Source organism: Antechinus flavipes, chromosome 2 (genome assembly GCF_016432865.1).
Source record: "Antechinus flavipes isolate AdamAnt ecotype Samford, QLD, Australia chromosome 2, AdamAnt_v2, whole genome shotgun sequence".
In the NCBI taxonomy this organism is placed as follows: Eukaryota; Metazoa; Chordata; class Mammalia; order Dasyuromorphia; family Dasyuridae; genus Antechinus; species Antechinus flavipes.
This window is the reverse complement of record NC_067399.1, coordinates 80057255-80078332: the sequence shown is the minus strand read 5'-3', so window position 1 is coordinate 80078332 and position 21078 is coordinate 80057255. Positions and strand designations below refer to the sequence as shown.

Sequence of the window (21078 nt, the reverse complement as noted above, 5' to 3'; positions counted from 1 at the left end):
TAAGTTCCTCAGCCTGATATTTAAAGATAATATAGCTCTAATTTCCCCTTTCCAATCAAACTGGATTGCACCTGCTCTCCAAATGTGAAATTTCTTTTCTCACCTTCTATGCATGTGCACAAGCTGTCCCTGACTCCTGGAATGTGCTCCTTTCTTATTTCCTGAATTTCAGAATCAGTATTTTCCATTAAAACTAGGTTCTAGCAAGACTTTATAGCTTTTATTGATACATCAAAAGTCGTTAATGTCTATGCCTTTAAATGATTTTACATGAACTTATGTTCACACATGCGTATCATAAAACAGAACATAAAATACTTGAGGACTGGTTCTATTTTTAATTTGTATTCCCAGAATTTAGTAGAATACCTTACACATAATAAGCATTTTATAAACTTTTTATTTAATTTGAAATAACTTAAATAACTAAATTACTTAGTAATCTTAAAGCTCTCCAAATATTCTTATTTGTAGATGACCTAGTATTGAAAGCATAAAATTCTTGAGTGCCTCAAAATCTTTTCAGTAAAATTCACAACAGTATGAATGGCTTATGTATAACCATCCACACTAGGTTATAAAAAATATAAAAAACACTTATAATCTAGATTATGAAATCCAATCATGAGCAATCAATCAAGTTAGTCCATCAATTTACAGAGTATAGACAAGTGCTTCATATAGATAATCATCTGGGCCCATAAATGAGAGGGAATAGGGCAGGCTATATTGTACTTGGAGGAAAAGTTCAGTGTTTTCAATAACACCAAAGTTTTCAGTGAGGCATAAAAACAACAGCAAGGAAACATCTCTTAACATCAATATTATTTCTGTGATACTATATGATTGTAGCAAACAACAAAAGAGAATAATAGAAAGATACATGTTGAGTTTAAGTAGGCTCTAGCATATTATCAATGATGAGCTGATCTCAAGAACGGGGGTTAATTATGCAGTCAGAATGAGAGGCAACAACAAATTGAGTAGTACCATATTGACTTTTCTAATATACTAAAGTGAGAGAAAGTCCTCTCACTGGATTAATAATCTATGTATGATTAAATGAAAGATATGGGAAAGGATGGATTAGGATTAGAAACCATGTAAAGATTAAATTGTAAATGGAAGAAATTAGTACCTACAAAGGTAAAATCAAATTACAACAATGTAGTATTTAAACTATTTTATTTTCATTATATGTATTCAAAATAGCTTATTTAATTTAATAGAAAAATTCAAGTCTGATTAACTATAACTGAAAAGTGTTCTTAAACTTATTTTATATATATATATACATAGACTAAAGAACTAAGGGATACATAGATACATAGGGACATTTTGGGGACTTAAGTTTGCACATATCCTTTAGTCCTTTGCATATAATAGAAGGATATATATAAAGATGAATTTAGAGTTAGCAAGATTTTTAGAAAGAACTGAAAATCTTGATAGGATATGACTAAGAAGGACTATAAAACTAGTATTGAAAGTATAGACTGTGATAAAAACATTAACATTTCTACATCTTTTAAAGGTACAACCCTTTTAATTGTAAAATGGTATATCTTTAGGATTACATACTACAGTTTCCCTAATGTTTTTTAACCAAATAATCTGACATTAAATAAAATATTTTCACTGAAATTTAGCCAACTACAGGGACATGAAAGATATCTTCAGCTCTTGGCATAGTCACTGATGACACTAAATGATTAACTACATATGCTTCTTTTAAGATATAACTTTTAGGGCATTTTTGTCTTCTATTATTTTTCCTATGGTATTTTTAATCAGTAATTTTTATTTTGTACTTTTACAACTATTTGAACTCTGAAATGTCAAGAATGTCAAAGAAAAAAAATTAGATAAATTATCTATAATCTAAATGTATAGGATTATGGTTCAGATATTTAGAACTACTTTACCAGTTCCCTCTGGATCACAATTAATAAATGGAATAGTGGCTTTTGTGATTAAAACCTGTACTTTTGAGATATTTCAGACACTTGGCTTCATGCCAGTTGCAAGGGTGATTTTAGAAGACATGAATCTTCATATGGTTTTGGTGAGTTGCTTTTCATTATTTTTAATTGAACATTTAAAAAAAGAAATGATAAAAGTGTTTCATAGTTTGTCGTTGAAGCTACCACATTGTATACATGTGCATGGGCATATATATGTATGCATAATACATATATCTACTGCTTATTACAGTACCTGCACATAGTAAGTACTTAATTAATGTTTCTTGATCAATTACTATATGTGATGCTTGATAGGAACTGTAGCTACATAATAATTCATAGTACCTTGCTTTAAATTGAACAGAAGAGAATGGTCTACATTGCATTTCTGAAACTGTACAATGCTGTTTAAAAATGAAGAAATAAATTTATTTTTCACTGTTATTTTCTCTACCTTTCCCCAAAGAGCTATTCCTATAATACAATACAATACAATACAATACAATACAAAAATACAATGTAATAAAATACAAAGAAAAAGTTCCCCAAAATTAAACAACATATCACACATATAATATTATACGCAATATTTCACAAGCCCAGAATCACTCATTTTTCTAATGGAGCAGTGGCAGATATCTTATCTCTCTCTTTTGAGGGCCAAGCTTGGTCATTGTAATTTTGAAAAATACGTCTATTTGCTGCTATTCTTTCATTTTATATTATTGTAAGGTATTTGTGTTTATCATTTTCCCTTTTTAGTTCATTTTGCATCAGTTCAAACAAATCTTTCCATGCTTCTCACTATTTATCATGTTCAAAATCTGCTATAGCACAGTAATACTACAATACATTTATGTTCCACAGTTTGTGTAATTGTTCCCTATCACCCAGTGTTGGGCATCCCACTTCACTTCTGGTTGCTAACTATTCCCCCAAGTGTTGTAAATATTTTGAGGTAGGGGAACTTTCTTTTTCTGTCTGACTTCCTTGTGGGTCTTTGCATAGTTGACTTTCTTGTGGGTCTTTGCATAGTAGAGGAATGTCTTGATCAAAAGTCAAGGACATTTTGTTTACTTTCTTTTGCATTGTTCTTTCAGCAATTCTCTTGCACAAAACTATGACAATTTATCATGGAATACTATAATCTCTGAAGAATTGATTCAATTAAGTAAGCATTTATTAAATATCTAGTATGTTCTAAGAGGAGAACTAGAAACTTAAATAATATATTGTATATAATTAGGCAGTAGTAAATTGTTAATAATGATATATGCAAGATGTAGCAAAAAAAAAAAAAAAGCCATCATGCAAGCCAAGTATAATAGGAAAATGAGGTAGGCTGGGTATTTAGAAGCCATGAGGAATAACAGATGGACAAGCATCACACAGGATGGCTTGTAATTTTAGAGCACTGTAAGAAATACGCACATTAATGAAATCACAGATTTACTGTAGTAATGAGTAACAAAATTCACTCTAGTTGATAAATATTGTTGCTAATTCAAGAGCTCTGTGTTATGGCTGTACATGTGCTTTGTGATATTGCACTTGTTAAAACAAATTTGACTATCTGTCCCCTATGAGGAGGGACAAAGTCGGGAAACATCTCTTTTATGGAATACTATATAATTTCGATAGATGCAGACTAGGACACCTTGTTGGAAGTGTTCTTTACATGCCTTTAAAGAAGTATAGTGCTTTATTGGATTAAAAGTATTTTATAAAGTTGAGAGGATTCTGGGGGAGATGATGGAGTAGGTCCTGGAGAATAGGTCAAGAAAAAATAATAAAACAGTAGTCACAATGTCTAAAAATTCTGATAAAAAGGAATCTTAATACAATGTTATGAGAAATTATTGAGAAAAAATGCCATGAAGTTCTAAGTTCTAGAACAAGAAGGCAAAGCAAAAATAGAAAAAAAATCTATTAATCACTATCAGAAAGAAAACCCAGAGGGAAAATTTATAGAAATTTCATAGCTAGGTTTCAAAACTTTCAGGGTAAGAAGCAAAACTTAAAAATATTATATTAGTAAATGCTACTCCTGACCTTTATTTTATGCTTGTACGTATCTCTCATTTTTATAGCTTTTCCTGAAAGTGACATATTATTATTATATATAAAAGGGAATAAAAATCTTCTAAAATTCAGAAATAAATTAGATAGGGGGAGAGGATAAGGAAGGGATTCTTGGAAGATTGGGTACATTAATGAATAGGAGGGCAAAGTGGTGGGTAGAAGTAAAGTAGAGGAAGGAGAATAGATAGGAATAATGTAAGAAATATAGTATGAAAAAATAAGTAATTAAAGTTTAGCATGTAAATGGGATAAATTTACCTGTAAAATGGAAACTGACAGATTAAAAATTGGAATTCAATAATGTCACTTTCAGGGGCAGCTAGGTGGCACAATATAGAGTACCAGCACTGAAATCAGGAGGACCTGAGTTCAAATTTGACCTCAGACACTTAATACTTCCTAACAGTGTGACTCTGGGCAGTCACTTAACCCCAATTGCCTCAACAAATAATAATAATAATAATAATAATAATAATATGTCACTTTTAGGAAAAGCTATAAAAATGAGAGATACATACAAGTATAAAATAAAGGTCAGGAGTAGCGTTTACTAATATAAACATAAAATACTTTTATACAAATAAACTTAGTTCTAAATAATTGAAATATAATATTTATGTCCACAGGTGGGCAAAGTCAATTTAATAAAAGAATGAAAATTTTACTTAACTAGTCTATTTATGTACTCCAATTAAATTACTAAAATATTATATTAGAGATAGAAAAAATAATAACAAAGTTCATTTAGAAGAACAAAAGATCAAGAACTTTAAAGAAACCAAGGGAGAAAAATATGTAAATGAAGCAGATTTAGTAGTGAAAAAACCTTAAACAATATTATAAAGTGAGAGCATTGTTGAGGTATAGAACACATAATTTTGATAGTCTTAAACTAAATTTTTCTTGTATAAATAAAATCTAAGCAACCAATAGAAACAATGAGGAAAATTGGGGGAAAACTTTCATAAACAATCTCTCAGAATGTGATTGGGTTGGAATATTGTTGTAGTATGAGGAAAAATGAGTTGATGTAGAAAAATATTGAAAGATTTGAATTTATGAAAGAAGATATGATCCACCTTTAGAGAAACAGATAAGTGGAAATAAATATATTGTGATCTTACATGTATGTGTATGAGTATGCATGTACATGCATATGTATATATACACATTTATATTTTATGTATGTATGCTATCTATATGGGGTTTTATATCTATATATGTGGGTGTGGGTATGTGTGTGTGTGGATACATGTATCTACACTTCTGTGTAGCTTTCTGTGGAAGGAAGAGGGGAAAATAAAGTAAAAAGTACACAGTAGAAAACAAAAGAAAAACTACAAAGAAGCAAAGGAAAGCTGGATAACTTTGAAAACAATGTACACACAGGTTCTCTTGAAATAGAAATCCTCTGCTTTATATTGAATCCTCTCTGTTCTTTTGGGTGCATGGCAATTTTTTTCTTTTCTTTTTTTTGTATGTAAGTTTAAAATAAATTTTAAAACTAAAAAATAGTAGTATAATGGTATCTTATATTTTCTATCTCTTTCAGTCAATTATATGATGGTAAAAAAATCCAGTTTACTAGGAAATGATACTTGTAAAAATTAGTCTATTACCTTTTATAACTTCAGAAGCCCTCAATGCATATTTAATTTTTTTTTAAAATAGAAAGTTGGATGTATTCTCTTGGTTGCCTTTTTAAAAGAGTACTAATTTTTCCTACAATTTCAGCATTTAGTCCTTTTTTTTTTTTGAAACCATGAAAATTGATCCCTAAATGCCCTCCAAATTTTGGCACCAAAGAGCTCCTGTGTATGTATATACTTAGTGCAATCCAGCTTCTTTGTTCCACCTTTGTCAAATAACATTCCCCCTTCTTCAAGAGGCACATTTGAGTCTGTGATGTTAGATGTGGAGGTGGTAGTTCTGCTCTCTATATTTTGAAGAGTTGGTAATGGAAGTCTAAGGCTTTTGTTTCTATGTCCTTTCTGACATGCTGAATCCAATTTCATCCTTAAATGCTATTGAGACTCTTGCCAAAATTTCTTCAAACTTTTCTTTTTGTCCCCATTTTAAGAGGAAATGCTTATAAACTTCCATCATTCATGTCCTTAAGATATTCAAATGATTTTGTCTCCTTAAAGAACTGTTGCCTAATCTGCCAACTCTTTTTGGCACATAGATGGTGTTTACGGATCATGATAATTTTTATGTTCTTCTAATCTCTTCACTATGGCATTTCATTAATGTTAGTTGAACACTTGTATGAAATTTTTATTATCAATGTCAATGTCTTTTTTTCCACTCATTTCTCATTTTTAGAATCAGTAATTTGTTTAAAAAGATCAAACTTGTCATTGTTTTAATTTTGTTATAACGTTCTCATTTTCATTCTCCTAGTTTTTGTATTTGTCTTCTTTACTCTTATAAGTTGGTGCTCAAAATGTAGATAAAACTGATTAAGGAATGATTCCCCTATCAATGAGCCATTCTGTCCACTAAGATATAATCAATTTGATTTTTGGGTTGTTAATTAATGTTCAGCAAATCTCTCATCTCCCAATTCTCTTCTTAGAAAATATTCATGGTTTAAAATATTCATGGTTTATGAGTGTAATGTTTCTGTTTAGCCTACAGGTCTTCGACCTCTTTCATGTCTTCTTGAACCATATATATATATATATATATATATATATATATATATATATATATATATATTTGTCCTTACTATTTATCTATTTATTCAATGAAATCACCATTGAAGGAAACAGGGAGAAAATAGTTGAATTCTTCATATAATTTTGTTATTTTTCATCCTCTGCAGTGGATATTGGCATAATAATTTCCACAGTGGTCCCTTTGCAAATTAATACTTGTTATGATCATGGTAATATAAGATGATCAAATATTCCATGTTGCCTTTGGATATATGATAATACCAATTTTATCAGCTCCTTCCTTCCTTTCTGAGAATGACCCAACTTTCTATTTAGTTGCAACTTTTGTTTGCCTTCTGGTTTTTCTATAGTGAGAATGAAGAGATTGATAGTATTCAGATCCCACAGCAATATAGTCTCTTGCAAGGCACTAAACAAAGAACGTACATTTTAAATACAAATAGATAATTTAATGTTTAAATGATTTTGAAAATTATTTCTTAGCACCCTCTGCTCTATTTTCCATCATTCTGAAACAGTGATTGCAGCAGTGGGAAGCAGTTTCATACAACTAAAAATTATTTTGTATTTTTTGTGTTTTCATAAGATTGTCAAGGCCAAAAAATCATCACCAAGTTGCTAGCTTCCTGGTGATAAGCTTCATAATTAGCCATGTAGGTCCATGGAAAGCAGAAATAGTCTCTTCCCATAACCATATCTGAAGCCCTTCTAAAAGGGAGAATCTATCATAAATCTGCTAGTGTAGCTTTTGAGAATTTAGGTTCACTAACATGCTACAATGGGGCGGGGCATCTGAGTAGAAATTCAGGACACAAATTATTATAATACATGCTATGAACTGGTAAAGTAGATGATTATCATCTAAAGAAAAGCTACACTGTTTCCCAAATGGCTAAAATGATAAATTAACAATGTTGTCATGAATAATTTTTAAATTCTAACTTTGAATGACTCAAAATCAAACACTATATTGAATATGATATAAAAAGAAATATCTTTTAAAGAAATAGTTTGGATCAAAAGGTATTGGTAACATTAAAAATCTGGGGGCGGGGTGAAATTTGTGGGAATAGTACATAGAGTACTAGACTTGGAGGTATGAAGTCTTGGATTCAAATCTCCCTTCTGAAATATATGATCTTATGCAAGTCACTAAACTATTTTGAGCATTGGGTTCCTCATCTGTACAAAAAGGGTATTGGACCAGATGTCTCTCAAATCTTCTGAAGCTCTAAAGTTATGGTTTTATATGACCCAAAAGATTATCAAAACTCTCATAAGTTATCATTATATAATATACTTTAGCTATAGATAACCTGGCTATTATAATCATTTGAATGTTTTATTTCTTCTAATATTTTTGTCACAAAACCTTTAACACCATCTTGTTTATTGTTTAAATGGAGTGTTTTTATACAATTAGATACCCAGACTGAGCATTCACAATCTTAATATAAAATAAAATCATCCTTGGAAGTACTACTTCACAACTCTCAGATTGGCTAAGATGACAGGAAAAGATGATAAATGTTGGAAGGTCTGTATCCCAAAGAGATTTTTAAAGAGGAAAAAGGACCTACATGTGCAAAAATGTTTGTAATAACTCTTTTTGTAGAGGAAAGGAATTAAAAAGCGAGTAGATGCCCATCAATTGGGGAATGAATGAATAAGTTATGGTATATGAATATAATGGAAAGTTATTATTTTATAAGAAGTAATAAGTAGTCTCACTTCAGAAAATCCTGGATAAATTTACATGAACTGATACTAAGTGAAGTGAGTAGAACCAAGAAAACATTGTACATAGTAACAGCAAGATTATGGGATGATCAACATCTTCTCAGCAATGTGGTGATCTAAGGCAATTACAATAGACTTGGAATAGAAAATGCCACCTGCATCCAAAGAGAGAACTATGGAGACTGAATGTGGGTCAAAGCATAGTATTTTTACCTTTTTTTGTTTGCTTGACTTTTCTTTCTTGTAACCACAATCCCTTTTGACCTGATTTTTCTTGCACATGACAAATATAGAAATATGTTTTAAAGCACTGTACATGTTTAACCTATATCAGATTGTTTGATGTTTGGGGAAGGGGATAAAGGAGAGAGGGAAAAATATGGAACACAGAGTTTATAAAAATGAATGTTGAAAACTGTCTTTACATATATTTGGAAAAATAAAATATGATTGAGAAAAAATAAAATCAAATCATCTATTTGTGAAAATATTTATCTAGATTTCAAGCAATACTTCAAAATGTCAAATTTTATGAATTTCCAATGATTCTTGATAATGATTATTATATTTTCTAAGAAGGATTTAATTTGGCAATACGGAGTATCTTTTTTAGATGTTCTTTCAAACTAAGATATAATAGTAGCTGTGGAAGTCAGTGGTATTTATATAAAATCTTATCTGGCTAAACTTCAAGGTGCATCTCAAATTCAACTCCTCTAAATACTCTAGCTGGTAGTACTTTCTCCTTTATGTAAATTTCACACAATGATTATTGATTTGCTTATTGAGTCAATTATAGTTTAGTGCTTTTCACTATTCGTCACTTTTTCAGCTATCTTTTCACCCCAACTAAATGTTAACTTCTTGGAAAACAATTACCATTATGCTTCATAGCAGCGAGGACAATCATACTACATACATAATGGGGCTTTGATAGATATTTAATTTGCTCTGCTATAATAACTAGATATAAAATCTTATGCTCAATCATTCAGTTTCTTATACCAATTCCATAATGATCTCATAAGTTATCTAGAGTAGCATGATTTTATTCTAACTGGATGGTCTGAGAGTCTTGGAACCTCTTGACCATTAAAAAACTTCAATGAAATAAATAGGGCTTATCAGAAAGGGATTATCCATAACTGGTAAAGAGATGTCAAATAAATTGTCTCACAGACTCCTCAAATGAGAGGTGAGTAGTCTGATATAACAAGGTACAAATCAAAATCCAAATTTCAGCTGAAAAGTCCTTCTGCTATACCTTTTATAGTAGGTGATCTTAAAATGATTTCCACATCTTTAAAATACATATGTAGAGACAGAAGTCACTTAAACTTCTAGGTGAACTAGGGGTGAACAAGTGAATCAATCACATCAATTATTGTAGAAGTCCAGAGCTCTACTGAATTAATCAATCAGAGGTATAAACTAGATCTTAATGCAGGAAATGTATTGGCATTGATTGAAAGAATTATATATACTTCTAGGTTTCAGTATTTGAATGGAGATTTCAGCAGCTGCTTCAGATTGCTTTTAAAAGACAGATCCCTTGCTCAGGATCAGAGGCCTCTGGGATCCCTCCCTAGCCTACTGCACCTTTGCTGCTTCTAGTTTGGGCTTTTTGTATATGAATTAATTGGGATATAATGAATGACTGATTCAGGAGAGGAATTCAGGAAGTATCCATGCCTCATCTATAGTCTTGTTTGATTGATTCCTTAAATGAGGACTCTAGGTGGCTCCTACTCTTCCCTTATTAAATAATAGAGATTTTTCAAAATGGTAGGGGACAAGATTTACTAAATTATTAATAATTAGTTTAGTTGGGATAAATTTTAGGGAAATACAAATTTAAATTACATAAAATATGCTTTTAATTTCAAAGTGTGAGGTTTTTTTGTCTGAAGGCTTGTTACAATGTACAACAATGTACAAGTCTGTATTTTACCCATGTTAAGAAAACATGCTAATAATATTTACCTTCAGCATTAACAACCATTGTACCAATAACCCCTTTATGATTCTGAATTCTCTTTAGAGTTTCCTCAACTTCTGCCTGTAAGAGATAAAATACATACCAGAAAAAGTTAATTTACCAAAATGAATTTTTATCATGCATTGAAATCTTCATGAACAGAAATATCTTTGGAATGTATAACTTTATTTTTCTCCATTAATCTAAATAATACTTTATTAAAAAATTAATTCCCCAATCTGTATGTTTATTGTGTCCTACAACATGATCTTGCTAAACACAGGTTATAGTTCTCATTATGATGTGATAGTTCAGAAAAAAACCATTACAATACAGATTCCTCACATTTGTGTACTCTGTCATAATTGACATAGATCTTTAACATATGCATTACATGAGAAATATTCAGATACTATGACACAATTTGAAGTAGTTTGCTTGTTTGCAGCATATAAACAGCTTAGGGTCTCACTTTTCAACAAGTACAGAAAGTGCATCTTCTAAATAAACACATTTTTCACGGATATACTTTTGCAGCTGACTACTGGATTATTTTAAAAAATATGTATCAATTTGCATGGGGGTGTAATTTTTGTTGTCATTTAAACTAGCACTGAAGAACTGGTATACAAAACTTAAGTTTAAAACACAACTCTGACCTTGAAAGGCAAGATACCTGACCTTCACCTTAATGGAATTCTATTCCATGATATTGGATATAGTAACTTTGTAAAAGGCTCCTTTGGGTAATAAAGAGCAGCGATCTCACTCTGGAGAGTCAGGATATCAGTTTCAAATCTCTAACACTTACAAGCTATTATGATTCACTGTTTTTATTATATTTTCTCACCTGTAAAATGGGAATGATTCTAGAGCTTTGCTTACCACCTGGGTCACCGAGTCAACAAACTATGTTCTGGGACACTCTTATTAAACACTGGATACTTAAAGAAAGGAAAATGTAACTCCTGCTTTCAAGGAGTTTACAATCTAATTGTAACAAAAATAGTAATTTCTATACTTTAAAATCCTACAGAATGTCAGCTGTTATGTCAGAAAAAACTCTATTCATTCTTATGCTTAACTTCATCCAGCGTTAGCTTCCCCATTTTTTCAATAGGGATTTAGTAAATCATATGATGTTAGGTGTTAAAGATAGGAAGAGGAGAGGGAGGGGGAAAGGAAAAGGCAGAGGGAAGAAGAGACAAAGAGAGAGACAGATACAGAGAGTCATAAAGATAGACACAGAATGCAGAGAAAGATACAAAGAGAGATGGAGAAACAGAGAGAAACAGAGTTAGAAAGACAGAATGCAGAGAGAAACAGTTAGAAAGACAGAAGGCAGAGAGATAAAGACAAAAGACAAAAGAGATGAAGAGAGAGAAAGAAACAGAGACAGAGATAGAATCAGAGAAACAGAATGCAAAGGAGAGATAAAGAGAAAAGACAGAGAAATGGAGAAAGAGAGAGACAGAGATTCAAAAAAGGTAGAATTCAGAGAAAGGGAGATAAAGAGAAAAGACAGAGAAATGGAGAAAGAGAGAGGCAGAGATTCAAAAAAGGTAGAGAGAATTCAGAGAAAGGGAGATAAAGAGAAAAGACATAGACGGAGAGAGACTGAGAGAGAATGAGAGACACAGAGACAGAGAGAGGCACACACATAGATAGACACAGACAGAATCATAAAGATAGAAACAGAATGCAGAAAAAGAGATAAGAGAGATGCAGAGAGAGACAGAAAGAGACAGAGACAGAGAATACGAGAGACAGAGAAAGAGAGAATGAGAGACACAGCCACAGACCGAGCCAGAAGACACAGAGAGAAGAGAAAGGGGGGCAGAGGGGAAAGAGGGAGAGGGAGAGAGACAGACTCTCTGGTTTTGACCTGGGTTCAAATCCTTGCTCTGCTACATATTAGCTGGAGGTCCCTTGGCCAGCTTTTCCCTCTCTCTGTGCATCAATTTTCTTTTCTGTGAAATGGGAGAATTAAAGTACGAGTCCTCTAGGTTGGAATAAGTTCTCTTCCAGCTCTGACATTAAAGGATGCTATGATTCCAGGTGTCCTGATAAGAAGTGCTGAATCGGCAAGTGGGGGAGAGGAAGGGAGGGAGCGGGACTCGGCGAAGGGGTCGCTACTACCCCTTCCCGACTTGGAATTCCTCCCTGCACCCCCTTTCTCCCCCAACTTCTCCCTCTCCTTTCCCCCAAATTGTCTGACACTGGTCCTGGGGCCGCTGCAACTCCAACTGCTCTAGAAGAGCATTCCTGAGCGACAGGGAAGGAAGGAAGGAAGGAAGGAAGGGGAAGAACGCGGACAAACCGAGAAGTTACCATCGCTGGTGTCTGAGCTGGAAGATCAGTCCGGTTTCTACGCTTCCAGAGTCAAACAACCCAAGCTAGCCGTGGTTGCTAGGAAACCAACGGAGGAAGTGACGACAGCGGCGTAGGCCGAGGGGGCGTGGGCCTGAGCTGGGAGCTTTTCGCTTGTCTTCCAGGCCTTTGGTTCGGGACGGTCAGGGAAGGATGGAGGGCAGGTGCGGCCCGGGATATCGATGCGGCATTGCGGACTGGCGGGCGGGGGGGCTGCAGACTGGCAGGTCCGCTCTGATCGCTCACGTTGGTCCTCGGAGCCTGCCACAGTTACGGTTAAAAGTAGCGGTCTCCGGTTGCTAGGAGACGGAGGACGGAAGTGACGACAGAACAGGAAGCGGGGGTGGAGCTGGTGGGGCTTCTGAAACTGGTGCTCGAAGTGCCTCTTCTTCAGTCCCTTTTAGGGGCGTCCCTTGTGCCCCCGCTGCAGACCTCTAGTGGTCAAAAAATAGGGTCCCAGAGAAAAAGTAACAGATTATTAGGCAACCGAGTTACAGACGTAAGAGGGAGAAAAGTCTAGTCAAAAACCGTGTAATTAAGCCTCTATCATGTGTCCGCTGATAACGGGCAGCGCAGGGGATGCCCAGAAAAACAGGACAGGTCCTACCTTCCAGGCGCTTACCGTCTGGACGAAGACGTACATACGTAACATTATACAAACAAGTCATAGACGGGGAAAGTGGAAATGATCAATTGAGGAAGAGGATCAGCAATATCTGTGATCAGATCGGAGGGATTCCTGTGCCGAATAATGTGTAATCTTCTACTTCAGTTTTCTGTAAAATGGGGATAATAATGTACCTCTAAGGTGCGACAGGGTCGTTTGGAGGATCAAGTGAGATCCATACTTTAAAACACTATATAAATGCTATTATAGATGTATTAAAGTACACAGGGTTATAAAGGAAGCCAATTATATTGAAATACATTCATCACTATAATCACCTTTCCGGTGGAGGTGGAGGAGGTTGTGCATTTTATTATTTTGTGATTATAGGTTATGTGTGGGGCTATAGAGTTGTGGCTCCTAAGAGTCCCCAATCCCCAAATTCACTGCAGATCATTGAACAGATTCTTTTATAGGGTAATTTTAGAACACTGATCTATATTGGATTTAAAGTGGAATGTTGGAGGTGAAAATGATCTGAGGTAAATATTCCTATAAAAATTCAACCTTGCAGAGACCTTGCTTAAACTTTTAAAAATTAAAATAAAAAAATCTTTAGTTTTATTTTTTTAACATTTTATTGAAACTTCATTTAAAAAAAAAAAATCATGTCTATTTCAGTGTAATCCTGTCTCCATTCCATGTATCCCTAGAACCAAAGAAAGAACATTTAAGCAACATCAACAACAACTTATATAGGGACTGCATACAATAGAATTTGTAACTTTCTTCTCTACCTTTCCAATGAAAAGAAAGAAGTGATAGAATGATAAAGTGTCATAGATTGGAAGCCAGAGAGACTTAAGAGGCCATTTACTTCAGCTATTTCATTTGACTCATGGAAAAACAGGCTCAGAGAAATTGAGATTTTCCAAGTTTACAAAGCTAATGTAAGAGGTGGGATTTGATCCCAAGGCCTCTAATTCCAGATCCAGTGCTTTATACATTAATTCTTTCCTTCTCCAGGCAAAGAAAGTCCATTATAATTATGCAATTATTGTGCAGCTTTCAGCTTCATGCTATCTTTCTTTTGCTTTAGGTTATTATAATCATTGTGTATATTGTTTTTCTGGTTCTGCTGAAGTTGGTGAAAATTCGGCTCTAAAAAGAAAAAACAAACATTTTTACTAGCTTTGATGAAATTATCAATATATATCATCACAGTAAAGGAGAGTATAGATATATATTCTGTGGATAAAAAGCATGGTAAAATACTGCATACCCTAAGGCTCTAACAATTACGCCCTTTGTGGATGGTAGGCTCTCAGCCTTCTTAAATTATGATTGTAAAAGACAACTAAAACTATTAAAACATTATGGAAATAGCTTTCATTTCTATTTCTAGCCTACATGCTAAACTATCAAAACCCCATAACAAACCCAAATTCAGATAACTTAAGTATGCCCTGAAGCCTAAAAACTAAAGTTAAAGAGGTCAATGTGATAGAAAACATTGCAAAGAGTTAATGAAAGAATATACTGCCTTATTCTATAATAACACCTTGAAACATCACTAGAAAAAATAATGCTTCAGGTATTCAGCCAGCTGAAAGACAGAGTTCTATATTGTAAATAATATTGATTGGAATCAGAGGACCTGGGTATGAATCCTTAGAGCTTTTGCCTCGACCTCGACCCAAGTGACTTGGAGCAAGTAATTTCCTTTTTATGGACCTATAAAATAAAGTGGTTGGATCAACTAACTTCTTAGATTCTTTCTAAAATTTAGATCTTAGTGATTCTATACTTGAAGACTACTTAGAAGGAACCCACCATCCCATGGAAGTTTCTTTTATTTTACTTTTAGAACACTCCAATTGTTAGCAATTTTTTTCCTCTTAAAATTCTCTGAAACTTTCAATTTGAGGGGGAAGTAGAACAAGGTAAATCCCTGTTTCAGGGAATACCTTTCATATATTTAAAGATAATATAACTTTCCCCCAAAATCTTCTCTCTGTCAATTATAGCATTCCCATCTCTTTCAACCTATTCTTGTGTGACATTATTTCATGGGCTTTGATCATTATGGATGCCCTTCCTTAGATGCGCTCTATCTTAGCAAAGTATTGTTCCTAAAACATACCTCCCAGAACTGAATGTCATATTCCAAAGGAATCTTAATAGGGTAGAGTTCTGTCCCCAAGCTCTGAATACAATGACAGATCACATAATTTTTTTTCATTGCCACATTATATTATGGATTCATGTTATGATTGCAATCCATTAAACAAAAAAAAACAAAAAAAAACCATGTCTTCTTAGTATGAAGTGTATTTTTCAGCCGAGGTAATTAAAATAGTGTAATACATAGAGTTTTGATCTTGGAATGAAGAAGATTTGAATTAAAATTCAGATACTTAGCTGTGTGACCATAGACATGTCACAACCTCTGTGAGCCCCAGCTTCCTCATCTGCAAAGTGAGATTAATGCTAGAGTTCATAGGATCAAATGAGGTTAACACATTTAAAGTGTTTTGAAAGCCTTAAAACATATAATATAAATACTAGCCATTATTATCAACTATGCTTTTTCATTTTGTATTTGTGAAGTTATTTTACTGACCCCAAGTATGAGGCTTTACATTTCCCTCTTTTAAATTTCATCTCATTAGATCTGAATCAATATTCAAATTTATCAGGAACTTTTTGGATCTTGACCTAATCATCCAAAATATTATCCATCTCCTTCAATTTAAAACATGAAATTTTAGTGAAGCAAATTCCATGTTTGTAATAAAAGCTCTGTAAATCTTTACATTCTTTAAAAGGAATGGCTAGGTTGGTGCAGCTAGGGGCCTAGTATGATTTTGGCAAGTCACTTAATCTTGTTTTCCTCAGTTTCCTCATCTATAAAATAAACTGGAGAATGGAATGGCAAATTGCTCCAGTATCTTTGCCAATAAAATGTCAAATGGGATCAGGAAGAATCTGACACAGATGAAAAATGACTTAACAACAAAATTAAGGAAGGACAGGTGGTAGAAAGTATTTAGATAAAGATCAGTGGGAGCACAAGCAGATCCAGTAGTCATCAATCTATAGTATACACCATGTGGATAGAAAGAGGAAACAGATTTTAAAAATCTGGTATGGAGGCATGATATAATAATGATGGGGAACTTTAATTATCCATATTTGAATAGTTAATGATTTATTCCCTTGTCTTAGTAGTAGTTTCAAAATGATAATTTCAAAAGATGGAGGAACCAGACAGGGAAAACTTCTATTTTGTATCTGATTCTCATCTGCAATTAAGAACTGACAGTTGCTGAGGAAATGATGAGAATTTGGGGAGATTGGTTTTCTCTTTGTCAAGGCCAAGCCCCTTTACATATGCCCTTGATCCTTCCCATTCGTGGGTTCTGCAATAGATAGCCCTCTCTTATCTCTGCTTTTTTCTGCATGTTGTCTTTTAGCTCTATTTATTGGTTACTGCCTTAAAAGATGTCTGACTCTCCCCATCCTTAAAAGTAAAAGCTTCACTGAATCCCCTCATTCCCTCAACTCTCAAGTTATCATCGTGCATCTCTCCTCTCTCTCTCAGCCATCTCTTAGAAAAAAAGCTGTCTACACTCATTTCCTGTATTTTCTCTCCTAGCCCTTTGCAATCTCATTTTTGATTTCATCACTTAACTGAAATTGTCACCATTAATCTCTGAATTGGCAAGAAATGATCACATTTGTTGGTATTTCCTCAGTTCTCATTTTTAATATCTTTACTGCTTTTTGCACTGTTAATCTCCATCTCCATAGGATAATCTTTCTTTTTTGGGTTTTCATCATATTTCTCCTCTGCTTCTTTTGCTATTTGTCTGATCATTTCTTCTTAATCCTCTTTGTTAGCTCATCATCCATATTATGGCCCTTAACTAGGAGTATTATCCAAGTCTCTATCCTAGGCTTTTTTTCTTTCTCTGTACTCTCATGGTGACTGTCATTAGCTTTCATGAGTTTAATTATCATCTCCATTACTATTTAGGATGGTAAATGGCCTTGAATATATGTCATATGAGTATCTATTGAAGGAATGGACATGTTTAGCCTAGAGAAGAGTCAAAAGCATATGACAACTGCCTTCAAGGTCCATCAAGTTGAAAAGATATTGTGTTTATTCTACTCAATCCCAGAGGGCAGAACAGTGGGGGAAATTTGCAAAAAAAAAAAAAAAAAATTGAGCTTGATATAAGGAAAAAAATCAACCACTTCCTAACAATTAGAGTTATCCCAAGTGTCTACCAGAGAGTAAAAGGTAACAAGGTGGGATGATGAAATTTTTTTCTTTTTTCCTTGCCTTCCACCTTCCTTCTATCATGGCACTTTGAAGTTTTGTGCCATGGATTCTTGTTCAGAAGGTGATACTGTGCCCAGTAGGAAATAGAAAATAAACTGAGGTAACTCTGATTCTTTTTTCCCCAATATGTGCATACATGTTTATGCAATTATCTTGTTGTACAAGGAAAATCAAATCAAAAAGAAAAAATGAGAAAGAAAATAAAATGCAAGCAAACAACAAAAAGTGAAAATGCTATGTTGTGATCTCCACTCAGTTCCCTCTCTGGGTGTCGTCTCTCTGGATGTAGATGGCTCTCTTCATTATAAGATCATTAGAACTGGTTTGAGTCGTCTCATTGCTGAAGAGTGCCATGTCCATCAGAATTGATCATTGTATATTTTTATTGTTCCTTTGTACAATGATCTCCTGGTTTTCCTCATTTCACGTAATATCAGTCCACATAAGTCTCCCCAGGCCACTCAGAAATCATCCTGCTGATCGTTTCTTACAGAACAATAATATTCCATAACATTCATATACCATAACTTATTCAGCCATTCTCCAACTGATGGGCATCCATTCAGTTTACAATTTGTAGTTTGCCACTACAAAAATGGCTGCTACAAACATTTTTGCTTATGTGGGTTCCTTTCTCTCCTTTAAGATCTCTTTGGGCTATAAACCCAGTAGAAACACTGCTAGATCAAAGAGTATGCACAGTTTGACAGCCCATTGGGCATAATTCCAAATTGCTCTCCAGAATGGTTGGATCAGTTCACAATTCATAAAAAATATATTAGTGTTCCAGTTTTCCCACATCCTCTCCAACATTCATCATAATTTTTTCCTGTCATCTTAACCAATCTGAAATCTATGTAGTGGTATTTCAGAGTTGTCTTAATTTGTATTTCTCTGATCAATAGTGATTTAGAACATCTTTTCATATGACTAGAAATGGTTGTAATTTCTTCATCTGAAAATTGTTCTTTTCCTTTGAGAATTTATCAATTAGATAATGACTTGAATTCTTATAAATTTGAGTCAATGCTCTACAAAATGTTAGAAATGAAAACCTTTGTAAAAGTTTTCTCAGTTTATTGCTTCCTTTCTAGTCTTGTCTGCATTAGTTTTATTTGTACAAAACCTTTTTAATTTAATATAATCAAAATTATCTATTTTGTGTTCAACAATGAATTCCACTTCTTCTTTAGCCACAAATTCCTTCCTTCTCCATATATCTGAGAGGTATACTATTCTTTATTCTTTTAATTTGGTTTTTATATCACTTGTTATTTCTAAATCATGAACCCATTTGGATCTTATCTTGGTATAGGGTATACCCATAAGCACTTGATATTTCTCCAGTTGATTAGATCTGACTTTATTTGTATGAAAAGTGTTTTATAATTGTGTTTATATAGTTCCTGGCTTTTTATTGGCAGGTAGACTTCCCCCAATTTTATACTATTGACAGTTATTTAAAATAGAATTTCTTTTTGTATCTCTTGCTGTTGGACTTTGTTGGTAATATATAAAACTGCTGATGATTTATGTGGATTTATTTTGTAATCTGCAACTTTGCTAAAATTGTGAATTGCTTCTAGTAGTTTTTTAGTTGATTCTTTAGGGCTCTCTAAGTATACCATCACATCATCTGCAAAGAATTATAATTTGGTTTCCTCATTACCTGCTCTAATTCCTTTAATTCTTTTTCTTCTCTTATTGCCAAAAAGAACATTTCTAATACAACATTGAATAGTAATGGTGATAGCTGGCAACCTTGTTTCAAACTTGATTTTATTGGGAATGGTTCTAGTTTGTCCCCATTACATATGATGCTTGCTGATGGTTTTAAATAGATGCTATTGATCATTTTAAGGAAAACTCCATTTATTCTATGCTCTTTAATGTTTTTAATAGTAATAAGTGTTTGATTTTATGAAATGCTTTTTCTGTAAATATTGAGATAATCATGTGATTTTTGTTAGTTTGTTTATTGATATAGTCATTTATGCTAATAGTTTTCCTAATGTTGAACCAGACTTACATTCCCAGTATGAATCCTATTTGGTCATAGTATATTATCCTCGGGGTGACTTTCTGTAATCTTTTTACTAATATTTAAGATTTTTGCATCAATATTCATTAGGGAAATTGGTCTACAATTTTCTTTCTCTGTTTTCACCCTACCTGGTTTAGGTATCAGCACCATATCTATGTCATAAAAGGAATTTGGACTTCTTCTTTCCCTATTTTTTCAAATAGTCTGTATAGTATTGGAATTAATTGTTCTTTAAATGTTTGGTAGAATTCACATGTAAATCTATCTGGCCCTGGATATTTTTACTTAGGGAGTTGATTAATAGCTTGTTCCATTTCTTTTTCTAAAATGGGACTATTTAAGTAATTTATTTCCTCTTCTGTAAATCTGGGCAATCTATATCTTTATAGGTATTCCTCCATTTCACTTAGATTATCAAATTTATTGACATATAGTTGGACAAAATAACTCCTAATTATTACTCTAATTTCCTCTTCATTGGTGGAAAGTTCTTCCCTTCACATTTTTGAGACTAACAATTTGATTTTTCTTCTTTCCTTTTTCTAATCAAATTAACTATAGGTTTATCTATTTTGTTGTTTTTTTCATAAAACCAGCTTTTAGTTTTATTTATTAATAGTTTTCTTACTTTCAATTTTGTTAATCTCCCTTTTATTTTCAGAATTTCAAATTTGGTATTTAACTGGAGGGAGGGCTTAAAGAGGAGTGTGATTCTTGATTGTAAAAAAGAGAGTGGCCAAGAGAAAATTAATCCTGGAAATTGGAAGTCAAACTGCAGAGGGAAGTAGTTATCCCCATCTCCTCCCAAGGAACCCAGCATAGTCACCCAACTAGTAAAGAAGCTATGCCCAGGGGAGAACAACAAAAAGACACCTTGAGAAAAAAAAAAGAACATAGAGACTCGGCAGGGTCAGAAGTTTGTTTTACCTTGACACATACTACCCATGTGTGTGCTCCATTCCATATGACAAGTATCTATTGGTAGGAGAGCATGTGCAGATTAGGCTAGGAGGCTATGTGTTATTATTATTCTTATAACATAATTTTGGCCAATGACTTACTTTTGGCTGATTATTAAATGTAAAGAAACTGTTTGGAGCTTGTAAGCTGTAGTTTGGAGAGTATGAGTCCACAGAATACCTTGAACCTAAGTAGTAGTCAGCCCTCTCTGCCCTCATTATATTCTTCCCACCCCCATTTCTACCCCTTCCAGTTCCAGTAGGAGTATAAGTTGGGAGCGATAATCATTAGGAGAGGGGAC

At 33.4% G+C, this 21078-nt stretch overlaps 1 protein-coding gene across 1 annotated transcript in view; it reads right to left on the bottom strand.

The window, feature by feature from the left end:
- The window catches only part of DYNLRB2 (dynein light chain roadblock-type 2), a 30163-nt gene extending 17035 nt beyond the window's left edge, over positions 1-13128 (bottom strand). Inside the window, exons 1-2 of the mRNA XM_051975111.1 lie at positions 12777-13128; positions 10451-10526 (exon numbers count right to left, since the gene is read on the bottom strand). Of these exons, the coding sequence (XP_051831071.1) occupies positions 10451-10526; positions 12777-12779 (79 nt within the window). The 5' untranslated portion in view covers positions 12780-13128. The remainder of the gene's footprint in view (positions 1-10450; positions 10527-12776) is intronic.
- Positions 13129-21078: the final 7950 nt, after the last annotated feature.